At 37.5% G+C, this 15,821-nt stretch overlaps 1 protein-coding gene across 12 annotated transcripts in view; it reads left to right on the top strand.

Moving 5' to 3' along the window:
• Nucleotides 1-15,821, top strand: part of LOC117227324 (uncharacterized) — a 106,987-nt gene that overhangs the window by 79,657 nt on the left and 11,509 nt on the right. For all 12 annotated transcript variants that reach the window (XM_033482451.2, XM_033482448.2, XM_033482446.2 and 9 more), the window contains 3 exons: nt 11,828-12,015; nt 12,140-12,227; nt 12,340-12,482. In XM_033482451.2, coding sequence (XP_033338342.2) covers nt 11,828-12,015; nt 12,140-12,227; nt 12,340-12,482 — 419 coding nt within the window. The remainder of the gene's footprint in view (nt 1-11,827; nt 12,016-12,139; nt 12,228-12,339; nt 12,483-15,821) is intronic.

The raw sequence follows: 15,821 nt of genomic DNA, 5'->3' as shown, positions 1-15,821 counted from the left end.
ATAAATGATCGGATCTGTTCGGCTTATTAAAAACTAGAAACATTCAAGGCCGAACGAATTCAATTTTTAGTTCATTTATTAACTGTCGCGACCTCTTCGAGAAGCGTGCGCCGAAAATATCTTTCAAAAAGCAAACGATGACGAGTGTACTATTTTTAACCTAGACACTATACCACACTTTTTTCCTAATAATGATTTATAGTTCTTTTGTTCTTCGTTTTATTCCGTCTTGGCCTCCAAGTATTCGAGACATCTTAAAATTTACGAATATGTATTTTAGTTCTCACCGGAATTACAATTTAAACGGCAAATTTTGACGCGCGACGAGTGCACTCGTCGTAACGCAAGATCTTGACATTTCTTCGTGACGAGTATGCTCGTCAAGAACAGCTAACTGGTTAACGATCAAGGAGTCTCCGGGCTAGAAATCAAGGGAACGCTAATTAGGCTCGACGAAGGGCAAATATTTTTGAAAGTAGAAACTCATAACGATGTGTCTTAATGATTTTTTATTTAAAGTTACGTTATTAGATAAAGTGTGCCTAGAGAGTTCCGAGAAAATGAAAGATTCTTGGACGAGATACCGATACCGAACGTTCGCCTCGCAAACTTGATAAAGGTGGCATATATTTATGAGCGCGTTAAGTTTCCGATAAAGTGAAATAGGCTGTGAAAGAGGTTAAGAAAAATGGTCCCTATCATAGCCAGACTATGCAGAAGTCAGGAAATAGTTCTCAAATAAATCTCTCGGATTACATGCTCTAGATCCATTAATTTACAGAACTCGAATGATCAAGCTCCTATTATAAGCAGATGTTATTTAAAAGTGATTAATGAACCGTGGCCTAATGAACGATTAACATAATTCATTTGCACATTGACTGTAGATCTTCTCTCAAAATACGATTTTCTACAACGTGACTATGAAGATCAGGGTTAACAGACGTTCAATTTTGGTTTACACAATTTCGAAACATTATTAAGTAAAATAAGTATGGTTTGTATATGAGCCGTTTATTTTGAAAGTGGCATAAGTCACTTTACCGTAATGAAAAGTGGTGATTTTTTCATGTTTATACGATATTATTTACACTGAGAAAAATATCAGTATCCTGAGATAACAAATACAAGTAAATCTTCTCGAAAGTTAGCATCCATATTTTGAAACGTGTTAAAACGCAAACTCTTAAATATATCGACTTAAGAACAAAGTGACTTACGCCACTTTCAAAATAAACGGCTCATATACCATCTCAAACAATTCTTTATCATCTAAATTAACATCAATCCTCGGAATTCTGATTAACAAAATATCAATTATACAGATTGTCTCGATTAAGATAATATGAAAAGTAAGACCGGATGATAACGAGAACGATAAGTGGACGGTTCAGAAACCAATCAGTGTAAACTAACTTTTATTTGAAAATGGGTTACGCAATGCAAACATATCTTTATCGTATGATTTTTCAATCGATAAATCAATATATTCGATTTCTCCAGAAATAAACAATAGCTAGCAGCACTTACATTGACCACGGAATAACTAAACAAAATGAACAAAATTATAAAAGAGAATAAAAGTAAAAATTAAATATTAATATTATGTAAAAATTGTGCAGTACTAGTGGCATTGTTATCTTTTTTCGCAGCTTATTATATCAATATTCAAAAAAATTTATACAAATTTTAAAGTTAATGGACTTATGCCGATTGGCTTCTCAGCCGTCCAAGTATATAACTTTATATTTCGCGACTCGAGTTAACTCGCGATCCAACGAAACATGAAAGACAATTTTTCCAAAATTCATCCTCGACGATTCCTATAATCACTTCGGAGATGATCCAGCGCGTAGAACCGGTTACAAAATCGCGATCCAGATTCCGTCGTGAGAGCATCACCGTCGACGGCACAGATTCATCGCGATTATTGTAAATTGTCACCGGGTACGTCCCTGGCACGGTTGCGCGTAATAATCCGTCGCGAGATACGCGGACTGTTACCACCTTTTCCTATCATCGTTATCCGTCGCATCTCCATTTACGGTTTCGTAGGGAACACCGTAATAACAGTCGGTCGCGTTTCTCGCGAAAGGAACTCGTTGCAACGTTCCTTTTAGAATCGTTCGCTCCATTGTTGCATTGGCGCCTCGCAATCTCACTTTTTTCTGCCGGTTTCTGCTTATCTGCGCCGATTTCTACGCTGCATCTATGCCAGCTATACCTCGATAGCTATGCCTGGGTTGGTTCATCGTAAATTTATAGCCGACGATTCGATTATTCGATCGTAATCGCGCGAGGGATAACGATGCTAACGCGGTAACGTCGCCAGCCTTCCACAAGGTCATTCGCAGCAACGCCGATCGAAGAATTAGCTATTGATTTGCTAAAAAATCAACTTCCTCGTATCGACTTTTATCGAATGTATGTCACTTTATAAATATTCGTCAGATTTGAAAACGACGAAATGTGAATAGAATTTGTTAAACATAGTATTTAGAAGAAGCGTATATATATATGAACATTTCGTAAATACCATTTGCAACCGCGAAAATCACTCATCCTCTTATTGGTACTACGGAGAACCTATTCGATAATATTTGTCAATTATCTTTTTTTACCAATTCTTCGTATTTAAGAATGCTCTTCTCTATAAGAAATATTGCATATAATTCATTTAAAAAATTGATATTCAATCGACTATGGAGAATTGTTAAACTTTTATACAGGGTGGACTGGAATTTGTAGTAAGATGGTAACATCATTAACTCTCATTCCTCCCCCATTTTTCCATCATAATTTTTTCCTTGATATCAAATAGACGCAAAGGCAAAAAATTGTATAATTATAGGCAAGTATCTGAAAATTATTGATATATAGGGTGGGTCGGAATTCGTAGTACAACCGAGCAGGGGGTGATTCTACGTGAAAAAAATCAGAAAAAAATTTGATATAACGTCTCTTTATCACGGGCTCCGTTTTCGAGAACGTTGACTTCAAAGTTTGTTCATATTTCTGATGGATTTAGTTATCGTCTATTCTTCTACCGCAGTTGCCTCTGTTCGAGATAGTATTTACAAACATTGACAATGATGGAAACGTTCCGTTTACTATAGTCCGTTGCTCGGAAGAAGTCAGCTTAGACGCGCTGAGCAATCCCCCCCCCCTTGCTCCTCGCGTCGATTAGCTTGTCGGTTTTCTCGTTTACCAATAGAAGCGGGTTTCGGGAGGTCATAGAAAAGTGGGGATTGCGGGCGTGCAGGTCAGGTAGAACGAGCAACGGACAATAGTAAATGGAATATCAATGTTTGTAAATTCTATCTTGGACATCTAAGCGACAATTAAATCCTTGACTTAATATCATTTATTATCCCCATTTCATCGTAGTTTTTCAGATATTTCCGATGTTCTGACCGAAAAAATGTTTCGAACTAAAATTAGTCAGTATTCACTTGTCTGTAAACTTCTATATAAAAAATTAAACTTTTTCTTTAACCCTGGATTTACGGAACCCGTCGAAATGACGGGTCACTAAGTTTTTAATTTACGACTATTCATATCGTAAAGATGCATTTATGAGTTATTTATTCAATTGATACGTTACTTACGGCAAACGTTACAGTAACACATGTTAAAAATCAGAATAAATGTCTTATTGTCACTTTCATAAACTAATATAAAACAGCTGTTTCTTTATGCTCCGTAAACCTAGTGTTAATGAACAAATTATTCATTGTGATTATTCTTTTACGTAATAATGTTATATCTGACGTCAACACGAATTCAACGATTTATACAAAGCGATCTTTAACTTTTGAAACAATGCTAAAATCATTGTGAATAGCTAACCATTGTGCAACCATTATGCTACGTTCTCCGTACTTTCGCCGACTTTTCTTTGAAATCAGCTTGGCTTTTTATACGTAATGCCTGGCTTATTGAGCCATCTTATCGAGAATTTCATTTTTTTGATTTTATTTCCTTAAGTCGGAAAGCCTGAAACTAACTACATCATCTCGCGAACAGAGCTAAAATAACTCGACATGTCTAACCTGTGATCAGTTAGCTGAACGGTAGTTCAATAGTCGAGACTGTCCAATCTTATCGCCTCGGAAAGCGCACTTATCGGAAACAAGGGAAACAAACGTCGAGTCACCGATTCGGTCCTAAAAAGGAAAGTCGTCGAGGCATTGTCGTCGTTCCTTTCACCAAAACTGTCATTAGGGAATCCAATACATGTAACGCTCGGCGATTCGTCCGCTGCATCGCCAGTCCATTGACACTGGATTTCACGGTGACGCCGGTACAGTGAGTCAACTTCCTAGGAAACTCGATTTTCCCCGTGTTGTTGCGCTGCTGCTAACCGATTCGACAGAGAGGGAAACCTTTCCGCGCGCGGCGGTTACGCGAGCTGCCCGATAATCACTATAATTTCGTTACGTGGGAACACGTACTCGGGCATGTTGAAGGGTCAGACCTCCATCGAATTCCGTTTTTCCGCGCGATCTCACAGATCAACTTTCGAAACGGTTCTCTCGGCACCACTGTGTTCAGCGGTGTTTATCACCCGCATTTCAAATCTCCCGCGGATTTGCACATTTTCTTTCCAACTTTCAATAAAAAAAATTTCTACATAACTTATAGATTGGAAACGAAAGTGCGGTAAATTCTCTCTAATCGACGCTCAGATTGTGCACAGAAATGGACAATTTGGGAAGAGGGAATACAATTATTCGAACCTTCCGGCTCGTTTTGATAATTATTGACAATCGATAACTAGAAAAATAATCGTGTATCCTCTTCCCAAATTGTCCACTTTTATGTACAATCTGAGCGTCATTTAGGGAATATTTACTGTATTTAAACTGTTGCAGGAACTTGTTCTGTCTGGCATTAAATTGTATCATTTAGTTGGAATCATACTATCTCTTGCAAATTGTCTCATTATATTAGGCAAATAATTAACACACCGGAAGCCTATTAGTGCGCTCTTCAATGATTGAACTGTGTCTAAGAGGAGCTCGACAATTTTGTTTTAAATAATAATTTCGAAAGAAGTTGTGACATTATATTAATCTAAATGTTTGACGGACCAGATTTTGTATAGTTTTTCAGCAATGTTTTGAGAAATTCTTAACTGCTCATCTTCGACTTTGTAAGTACTGTTGGTAAGGCAGTAGAAAACTGCGGGGGAAACGTGCAAAGGTCGAAATGCTAATCAACGTAGCCGCGAAGAAAATCGTAGTGCAAGGTGTTGACAGAAATTCATAATTAAAAATCGACATGCTTTCAATCGTCAACAATTGTGCATTAGTCAGATACGCGCACCAGAAATTCGATTTAAAGACAGTAGTGCCGACGTAAAAAGATTAATCCCTTGCACTGTAACAAGTCAGACTCGCGATTTCATAGATGATCCACTAAATATAATATTATTCGTTTCTTCTAAGTCGAAACGCAATTTGATTCTTCTGTCATCAAAGTCAAGGAATGAAAATAAATAAAGCTATACAAGGAATAAAAATAGTTTCGTTCTATCAAGGAAACTACTGAGGTCGAGAAGAAGTGCTAATCAACGCAGCCGTGAAAGAGATCGTAGTGCAGGTCTATAGGACTTCGTACTTTCAAACTTTATGTTTCCTTCTCGATATTTGAATGTAAAAGTTGACGAAATTATGCGACGGATTAGTCTGTCCAGTATCATCGCGCCATTGTTCGCACTCTCCGATGAAGTCATTCGTTTATTGCTAGTACGTAACGGACTGCAAACGAACGGAGATTATAAAAATCTGTGGAAAAGTTGAGGAAGCGGCACTCGACGATCGTTGACAGACGATCCGTCGGTGTTTATAAATATTTATTACCGATTGTCGGGTTAATCGTATTCTCGGGAGAGCGTCCATTCAAGTACGAACGTATTAAAACGAACGTTTCTCGTATCGTTTAATTACGGGGCCGGAGATTGCGTGAGTTTATGAATACATACATATATGTATACACGCTTGCGCGATCGATTGAAAGTAAGAAAACAACGGGCGACAACTGACGCGTCGAGTTTCGTAAGGAAAAGCCTGTTAATAGATGCAGCTCGAAACTTCTTTGCGCTGTCCTTGCCTGGAACGATGATGACGGAGATCCTCAGCATTATGTGAACATAGAAACATTCATTTTACGTGTGAACATTGTCTATGACCGTGCGGCAGCCAAAAATTGCTTCCTAATTGGTCCTTCAACGAATAAATCTTATTGTTAAAAATCAAAAATCATTCGATGCTTACTATGTTTGTGTTGTAAATCTTTGTGCGTTTATGCAGTTTGCAAAGCAGGAACCACGGGCTGTTAAAAATACCTGAGTTAGTAAAGACGTTAGTAAACGAGAACATGAAGAAAACTAGGAACCACTGCAAAATAAAATAGAAAGTGACCGAAAAGTTGATGTGACCTGTAAATGAACCACGTTTATTATATTAATATTAGTATATAATTATATATTAATATTAATATAACCACGTTTTTTACGAACCATAATTTACACGTTATGCGACGAATATCAAACCCAAAAATTTCCATAATATAAATGTCATTTAATTTTGCATAGTTTTATTGATTTCCTTGCATCTTTGTCCTCACATGTACTACCTCTGAGTTATCTGTAACGTAATTTCTTAGTCCTATTACATTACCTTACATCTATGATACCTACTTATCGAAAATAGTATACAAAATAGTATATATACATATAGTATATATATATAGAAAATAGTCATCTACATTCTACTTCTTCAGGGTATTCCAAAAGTACTATGCAAACGGGAAATGAGAGGTTCCTGAGGTCATTTGAAGTAACTTTTTTCTTAGTGAAAATGCAATTCGCGGCTTCGTTTACGAGTTATTAACAAAAAACAGTGACCAATGAGAGGCGAGATTATCTGGCGCGAGACGGCCGAGCCAATAAGCGGAACTGGGCTTCGACTGGGCTCGTTGACTCGGTCGCTTTGCGCCAGCTGATCTCGCCTCTCATCTCGCCACTGTTTTTGCCAAGGAAGAAGTTACTTCAAATGACCTCAGATACCTCTCATTTCTCGTTTGTACAATAATTATAGGGACACTCTGTATATATTTAGTAATTTTTCCACCGCTGTTATAACATTACCGAATTGTATCCTCCGTTTGTCTCCGGCTCTCTATTGCTTTCACTTTTCTCTTGGTTACATTTTCAAAGACATTTAATTAATAAACCGAAATCAGAAAGGCTTAACCCTTCTATATTCTAAAAATCCTAGCAACATTCGGTTTGTTCAATGTATTACAATTAAAACGAATTTCAAAGTCCAGTTAAAATTCGGTCTCACCCACGTGTGACCGACACGGCGCTCTGCACGTTAAACGATTGTAGCTGAGTGACGATTATGTTAACTGTTGTTAGGCGATGAGTAATTATTATATTGCGGGCCTTTATGCGAAATAAAAATTTTCTGGATAAATTGTAAGGAACAAAAAGTTAAGCAAAAACAAACACCTTAGGCTAATAAATATTTCGAATTAACAAGAAAAATATTGTGCCGGCTGTCGACTCCCATGCTCAACTAAAGCCAACTCGGAGAATGAACTTACAACAGTCAACACTATACCCGGTTCAAATTCTGAATTGAGGATATTTTCGACCTCCATTGGTTTTTGAATTCGAATCACAGGAAACGTCGTGGCATGGTTGTATTTCTTCCAACTCCCATGCTTACTTGCTCAGAGTGTAAAGAAAAACGTGTATGCGCCTATTGCGTGTATTCATCGCTGTTACATATGTCGGCGTGCCGTATGTAAGGCGCAATAATGGGACATGCGCATATGTTACTATGGCGTACCTTAGCAAAACAAGAAATTGAGAACTCCGCTTGTGATAGTATTTCATCAATTTTTGTCTTCTTTTATACTGTTTATTTATGTTCGCGTTAACCGCTAATACGGATAATTAGCGACTTCGTGTTGTAGTTTATAGTTTGTTGTACACTTTGCGGTGTTTCAAATGCGCGAACAATTGCCTCGTTCCATTTAGCCTGTACCTACCACCCTTGTATGCTTCAGATCTGTAGGGGAATCTGTTGACTTAGACTGATAAATTAGAATAGATGAACGCCATCGCGTGTAGAACACTTGCGAAGTGGTGGAAGATCGATAGAAGGATAATTAATTGAAAGGCGACTGAGCGTTCGTTATAGCTAATGAATGGCTGCGGAGATAGCTATGCGGCGGGAGAGAGGCAACAGGAAATAAATCTAGGCGACCTTCACCTTCTAGCGAAAGATCAGGGTTAGAAAGCCCATTGGCCGACGGCGACTGTGTTTGGAACACGAACCAGGTGAAAAGCTGTCTTTCTAATCGTCGGCGAAGAATGCGAATTAGCATACCTTCCGCAGGACCACATGTAAAACACCTGTGAAATTGCCTCTCGACCGATTTGCTACAAACTCAGCTTCAAGATCGCAAAAAGAAAGATGACAAAAATATCGGCAGTACAAAAGGATACCAAACTGCGATTTGCATAATAAAATGACAAAAATAACGAGCTTTTTAACAATATATAGTGTTACGTTATGGAACTATCACAGAAATACTTAACGTTTAACAACGTAACCCCAGAAACGATTAAGTATCAAAATAGAAGACTCGTGAGAGCTAATGGAATAGATATTCGAGAAAGTTTCTATTGTTACACTCGCCACAAGCCGAGTCGTGTTAATTCAATTACATTGTAATTCAATTACGTAATTGAATTACATCGTAATTCATTTGCGTAATTCAAACATTGCAGTTAATTCAATTAGTAATTACTTTAATCTGGAGTGTAATTGAAACACAATGTATAATTCAAATACGATATACATAATTGAATTACAATGTAATTTAATGACGGTATGATAGCTTGATGATAGCTAATTTAATGATATGAATTACGAATTACCATCTAATTGAATAACAATGTAATTGAATTACTTTGTAGCTATAATTCCTTGAGTAATTCAATTGTAATTCTGCACAACTCTGATCACAAGAATAGAACGCTGTTAAGGACATCAGGCAGCATCTCCGTCATCGCCTAGAAACGCGATATACTGCTAAAAGAAAATTCTCTCGAGAAGCCGTTAGTGTCAGAGTTCCGAGAAGCTTCCATCTTAAGAAGTATTGCTTACAATCTTCCTAGGCAAGTCGACCATTTAAGAAACTTGTACAGGAGAGACTGAGTAAACCGACGCAGAATATTTCCAACTGGTGCCAATATCATCCTCGGTTTCCTGTACCACGAGAATCTTCACTTTTCTCCACTTAATAAATTCTTCTAAATTATCAAATAGGACACCTATAAGTTTCTAAATATAAAAATTTCTAGGTTAAGGGACACGTTACAGATACGTATTCATATTCTTGGGTGCTGTGAGCTTTAACATCATTTTTTCAGAATTTATTAACTTGTAATTTTTGGTTTATTTCCGTAGTTCCCTTTTATTCTTATTATTTTTTTGTATGTCGTATGCACTAAGTAAAACACAGTATTGCGATAAAAACAATGCGTTATATGCTTCGCTATAACATGTATTTTTAACTTAATAAGTCGTATATTTATTACAATATCAACTTTTACTCAAATGTTAACGATATGTAGAGTTCTTTAATTTTTATCGATAAGTGTATTTGCACTGATACTGCACCCAAGTGACGCTGATTTTAATTACAGAATAAATCCTGGAATCTGAGACAGGCCTTTTTGGTCCACACACTGATTCTAATAAGCGAATATATGAATTTTGTAAGTGTCTACGAGTCGGACAGAACAGTGGAGGTCAAGCGCACACTTCGGATGAAATTAACAAGACAGTGGGTTAATGTAAAAGGAAATTGAAGTCGTACAAGTTTCGAATAGAGCTCGTAACACTTTCCTTGAGCCAGCCTATACAACTCATTAGAACCTCGATAGAGGATGCAAGAGAGAATCTCGCGGGATCCTGGAAGACCCTATTAGTGGCTGGAGTTTTCCGAGGAAAGAGTTCACCGGGTCATTCAAATGGATTTCACCCGATGAAATAGGGAGACGAAGAATGACGAACGGCCGAGGCAAGGCCGTGTCGGAGAAATTACGTGTCGCTGGGTTCGCCTAGCCAAACGGTGGACTCATCGTCCGATCCGTTAACGATCCAAAGAAAGTGCGCCATCGCGTTTTCCCATCGCGACACACACTCGTTAACCCTTTCGGGGAATTTATTTTCTTCGCTAGGAGGTTTCACCTCGGCCGATCGGCGCAATCGAACACGTTTCTCGCATGATCGAGCGTGGAAACTCTAGGGACACGTCTTCTCGACAGAATTTACGGCAGTCGGCGGGCACAAGCTTATTTAACAGGTTCAGGAGAAATTTATGAAACGCCACACATCACTGACGATCTGTATTTGTTTTAATTAGATTGCGAATATTTCCGAGAAGAGATTCCTGCATACAAGTTCTGTAGATAGCATCGATAGTTTATGATAGGTTGAAAATAGCGGAAAAAGGATTGAAGTTTTATGAGAGTTTCTATCCTGTTCCTTTTTTCCATGGTTTTTATCAATGTAAACGCGTAGAAAGGATATTACCCATTTAAGAATATAAATCTCCAAACATTGCACAATATAGAAAAAAAGTTACCGATATTTGTTTGCAAGTAAAGTAATCAGAGATCATATCTCATTTCCAGTAATTATTGTATACATTATTATATATAATATATTATATATATTATAGTATATATTATTGTATAACTGTTCTCCTCGTATGCACTATCAAATCATATAAGGAATCGCGCACTATTTTATTCCATGAACCATCGCACAACATATGGATCTCAAAATTCTATTAATAGAATGATTAATCTTTCTACTCTTGTATCAGCAAAACCAGATATAATCGAATAATCCATAGCAAGTCAGAAATTATCGTTACAGCATATTGTAAAATAATCACTTCTACCGACTTTTAGCGATAATATTTTCTTTTTGTACTAAATAAATAATTATAGTTAGTAATTCAATTTCATATTTCTATTCTTCTGCGTCGTGAAGCGAACGTTTGATTTTATAACAAATACGAACAGCTGCTTCATCGATAATTCAATAATGCAATAAATAGTGCTGTAGATCTCATTCATTTGCTGATTACATTACGGCTTTATTTCATTCGTTTCCTTCCAATCATCGCCATTTATTCTACGTCCGAGGCACTGTTGGTATAACGACAAATTATAGTCTGAAGAAGATTGAACTTTTATGCAATTCATATCTCAGATCACCCTGCCACCAATCAGTGTCTGCTTCTTAAACTCTACCAAGCTTCTCATTGCATACATTGAATTCTGAACAACTGATTACATTTTTCAATATTTCAGTGGTGGGAAAATAATATCGCGATTTTGGACCGTGTGTTGCGATAAGATTATTTCTTATTAATCGATAACAGGATCAACATAGAGCAACTACTTCACCTAAAGTGTTTTTGACGTAATGTTCATTTAGCAAAGCACCAAGTGATTCCTAACAGTTCACTAAATAACCTCGTTCACCAATGCATTGTTATTCTTTGTTATTCTTAAAACTTGTGCACTTTATTGATCTTGGGTACAAAATTCAACAGAAAATTTGTATGGACAGTGTAATCACACTAATTCCATGAAAACAGTTCAATAACGATTGCAGTCACAAAACGGAAATTACGGTATCACCAATGTCCTATTAAACGCTGTCCAATCATCGATCTAGCGTAATTATAGCGGAATGCGTGATCATATTGGCATCATAATTTTCAGACAAACCGAGCGCGGATTCGCCATCGATGGCGCACACAGCGCTACGCGAGATCGTGGAGCGCGCTGTGGACGAGGCCCGGAAATTGCCAGGTCTGGGCAGCTCCAACGAAACCGGAAGTGCTCGCGAGGACCGGAACATCGTGGACCACAGCTACGAGGATCTGCTGGCGACGGCGATCCTGAACAAGGTGAGCAAAAGCATGGTCGCGTGTCTCGAGGACGGCGAGACGGCCGCGCGTCCGTTCGTGGAATTCGAGATGTCCCGTGGCGATAGCGCGACTCGTCGAATAAATCGATGACTGGATTTTCTAGGTCATCGAGAAGTATCAAAAGGAACAGGTGGACGGTAATAGCAACGTTCTCCACGAGAAACCGGTGACAGCGGCCAAGTGTGCGATAAGTAAGCGACGATAATCAAACAGCCGTCCGCGAGTTAGAAACCGACCGCGAAGGGTGAAAGCGAGAACGCCGATTTTCTTATTTTCATATTTTCCTGTATTTTTGCCTCGCAGACGAGATCGAGGCGGGTCTCGACGAAGGTGTCGAGGAAGGATGCAGCAGCCTCGAGCCTTTGTCCCAGGACGAGTGCAGCAGCGACTGCAGCGCGTCCTGCTCCAGACACCTGAGAAATCAACCGGAACCATTATCCCTTACGGTGGGTGATTTTCGCGATTGTTTATCGCCGGCGCGAAGCGTGGTCGTGCGCCGGCGCGAATGGAATTCGCTTTCTGTGCCCAAAATTAAATTTCTCAAGTATAATATAGGAAAATTAAGTTGTTCGCAATAAAGTGAAAGCTCTTTAAAGCTCCCAAATCCAAAATATTATTCGTTTCAGTCTGATTTTTATTTTCGTAATTTATTTACTTTAATGATTTTAAAAATCAATAAAATACTCAGATACAGCGTTCTAAATACGTAACCTTTTTCATACGAAATCTCAAACAATTGCTAAAAAGAGGATAACAAGTTTAGGTACAGCTTCTTGCAACCTTTGCATGTAGAATAATTTGAATCAATAGTCAATAGTATTGATTATTATTGTACAGGGTGTCCCAGGTTTTAATGTGCAAACTTTGTCAGTATATTCTATGGAACGAAGTAAGAAAAAAATGTTATGTAAACATAGGTCATATAGAGCTTTATTAACAAGTTATAACAAAAATTCAGAATAGAAATAGTAATCGACTAAAAAAAATATAAAAAATAAAAAAATATCTTCGATCGATATCAATCATGTATTGTCAACAACGGTTATTAAATACATTTCGAAATGTATTAATAAACACAGCTTACATAAACACACGGCATGCGCTGATCTATTCAAGCCAATGCTCGCAGTAACAGCAAGTTGATTACTATTCCTATTCTGAATTTTTGTTATAACTTCTTAATATAAAGCTCTATATGACCTATGTTTACATAACATTTTTTTCTTACTTTGTGCCATAGAATACGCTAACAAAGTTTGAACATTAAAACCTGGGACACCCTGTATATATATTTTACATAACATTTTATATATATATATATATATATATATATATATATATATAAAATAATTATTATTATATATATTATTATATATATATAGACACACCGTCGAAATACTATTAAATAATATATATATATTATTTAATAGTATTTCGACGGTGTGTCTGTACTATAGTCATAAACCTCGAAAAAATGCTAAAATAATTTTGCTCGCAGAAAGCGAATTCCCAGACCACTAAGCAACGTGTCGACGAATTTATTTGCTGACGTCGATCCGATCTTCCGGATCGTTCAGGTCACAAACCGAGGTTTAATGTATGGAACTGTTCCGGATGAAAATAATTCGCGGAATATCTAACGATTGCCAGTGTCGTTTTCTTTAGCAAATGATTATTTACGCGATGGTAACCCTTCGGTGCATGGTGAAAGTAATTAGCAGAAAGTACGAAAACAGGAGAAGATGGATGACAGGATGAAGGAACGAGTAATAGGATAATAAGAATAGAAATACGAAGAAACGCAGAAAAATGGCGCAGAGATTGCTTCCAGGCAAAATAAAGAATCGGCACGTGTCGATGTCGAGAGAAACATGGCGATGGCTAGGGAGATAAGAACTGCAATAAAACAATCGATAAAAACGACAGAAAAAGTTAAGCAGCGTTACGAAAGTCAATGCTTACATTAAAAGGAATGATGACGAGCTACGTGCTCGAGCGAGTTCATAAAACAAGTAAACGGACTATGGCTATCTGTATTCAACGGACAGTTCTCCGCGATGTTTCCAGCGTTTCATTGAACTTTTTAATATTTTCTGAAACAACTCGCGCCTCGAAATTTAAAGTCGTACTTCTAACTGTAAGATCGACTTTTCGATCGGAGTAAAACGACCAAAGCGAAGTGTCCTCTCAAGGATGAATGCTATTCCTGTAACCGAAGGCCAATTAAACTTTTCAAGCGTGGTTGAGCATTCGGCACAGAAGTAACTTGTGATTTTGCCGATAAGTGATGACGCACAGTGACACCTTTTCCTAACTAATTGGGAAAAATGCAGTTCTCAAAGTATTCAAAATTTTCGATGTTGCAGCAAAAAGCTGCTATCGTACAAATGTTGCATTTTAGTAATAACTTAAAGATGGTAACATCATTAACCCTCATTCCTCCCCCATTTTTCCATCATAATTTTTTCCTTGATATCAAATAGACGCAAAGGCAAAAAATTGTATAATTGTATATAATTGTATAATTATAGGCAAGTATCTGAAAATTATTGATATATAGGGTGGGCCGGAATTCGTAGTACAACCGAACAGGGGGTGATTCTACGTGAAAAAATAAGAAATAAATTTTTTATAACATTTTTTTATCCGGGGATTTTATTTTTTCGAGAACATCTACTTTAAAATTTATCACCTTTGTAAAGAATTTAGTTGTTGTCTATTCCTTTACCGCAGTTGTCTCCGTCCAAGACAGTGTTTACAAACATTGACAATGATGGCAACATTCCGTTTACTACTTACTGTCTGTTGCGCTGAAGAAATCCGTCATTTCGGCAAAGAGGCCACTTTTCTATGACCTCCCGAAACTCACTTACACATTACGTATTGGTAAACGAGAAGCCCCACAAGCTAATCGACGCGAGGTACAAGGGCGATCTCTCGCCCGCTCCACCCAATCACACCTCTAGCTTAGCACGTAATTTAGCTAACAATAATCAAAAATCTGAAAATTCGAAGAGGCTTCTCCCTGCCCTTTGCGTCGTTTAGTTTACACGTAGTGTTTCATTTGCTCGTTTCCAGATATTACCATCAAATTCTTAACGTTATACGTTAACACTAAACCAACCGACCTGTAATGATTAGCATGCATTGACCCGTAAGAGTGAAAAAATGGAATTCACTTGGATTTTCTAAAGTTGTAATTATGGGACTTGTTTCAATAATATAATTTATTCAATAATTTTCCACGAAGAAGCCTCCGAAGTTTGTAGTATCGTAAAATAAAAAATCAGTCATTTTGACCGTGTTAGGTTTAGTATTAATGTAGGCGTAAGATATCATATGATAGAACATAAAAAATATGTGTATAGTACAGTATAATGCAATGATAAGTTAATCAAGATGCTAATGAGTAATTAGTGATCACAAGTAATCACGTGTTCATCAGAAGAATCTGATGCTTTAGGGACAAGTCAACGCTCTTGTCAACGAGAGTCAGGGAACGTTGTTTGTTTTTATTCGGCCGAACTCGAACCCCTCATTTCGTGGAAATTCAGTATGGCGGCTAATTTTGGGTTAATAGGAAGGAATCATTTCCACCAGTAAGGGAAACACGGACATGAATCCTTTAACATAGATGGATTGATGGGAATCAGTCCTACATTTTTCTCAGCGGAATTCTTCTGAACAACGGGCAGTACACACACATAGTTCACACAACAATTAATGTTCGTAAACATTATCTCGGACGGAAGCGTCTGCGGTAGGAGAAAAGGCGACAACTGAAA

Source organism: Megalopta genalis, unplaced genomic scaffold (assembly GCF_051020955.1).
Source record: "Megalopta genalis isolate 19385.01 unplaced genomic scaffold, iyMegGena1_principal scaffold0020, whole genome shotgun sequence".
Classification (NCBI taxonomy): domain Eukaryota; kingdom Metazoa; phylum Arthropoda; class Insecta; order Hymenoptera; family Halictidae; genus Megalopta; species Megalopta genalis.
This window is presented reverse-complemented; position numbering and strand designations above follow the sequence as displayed.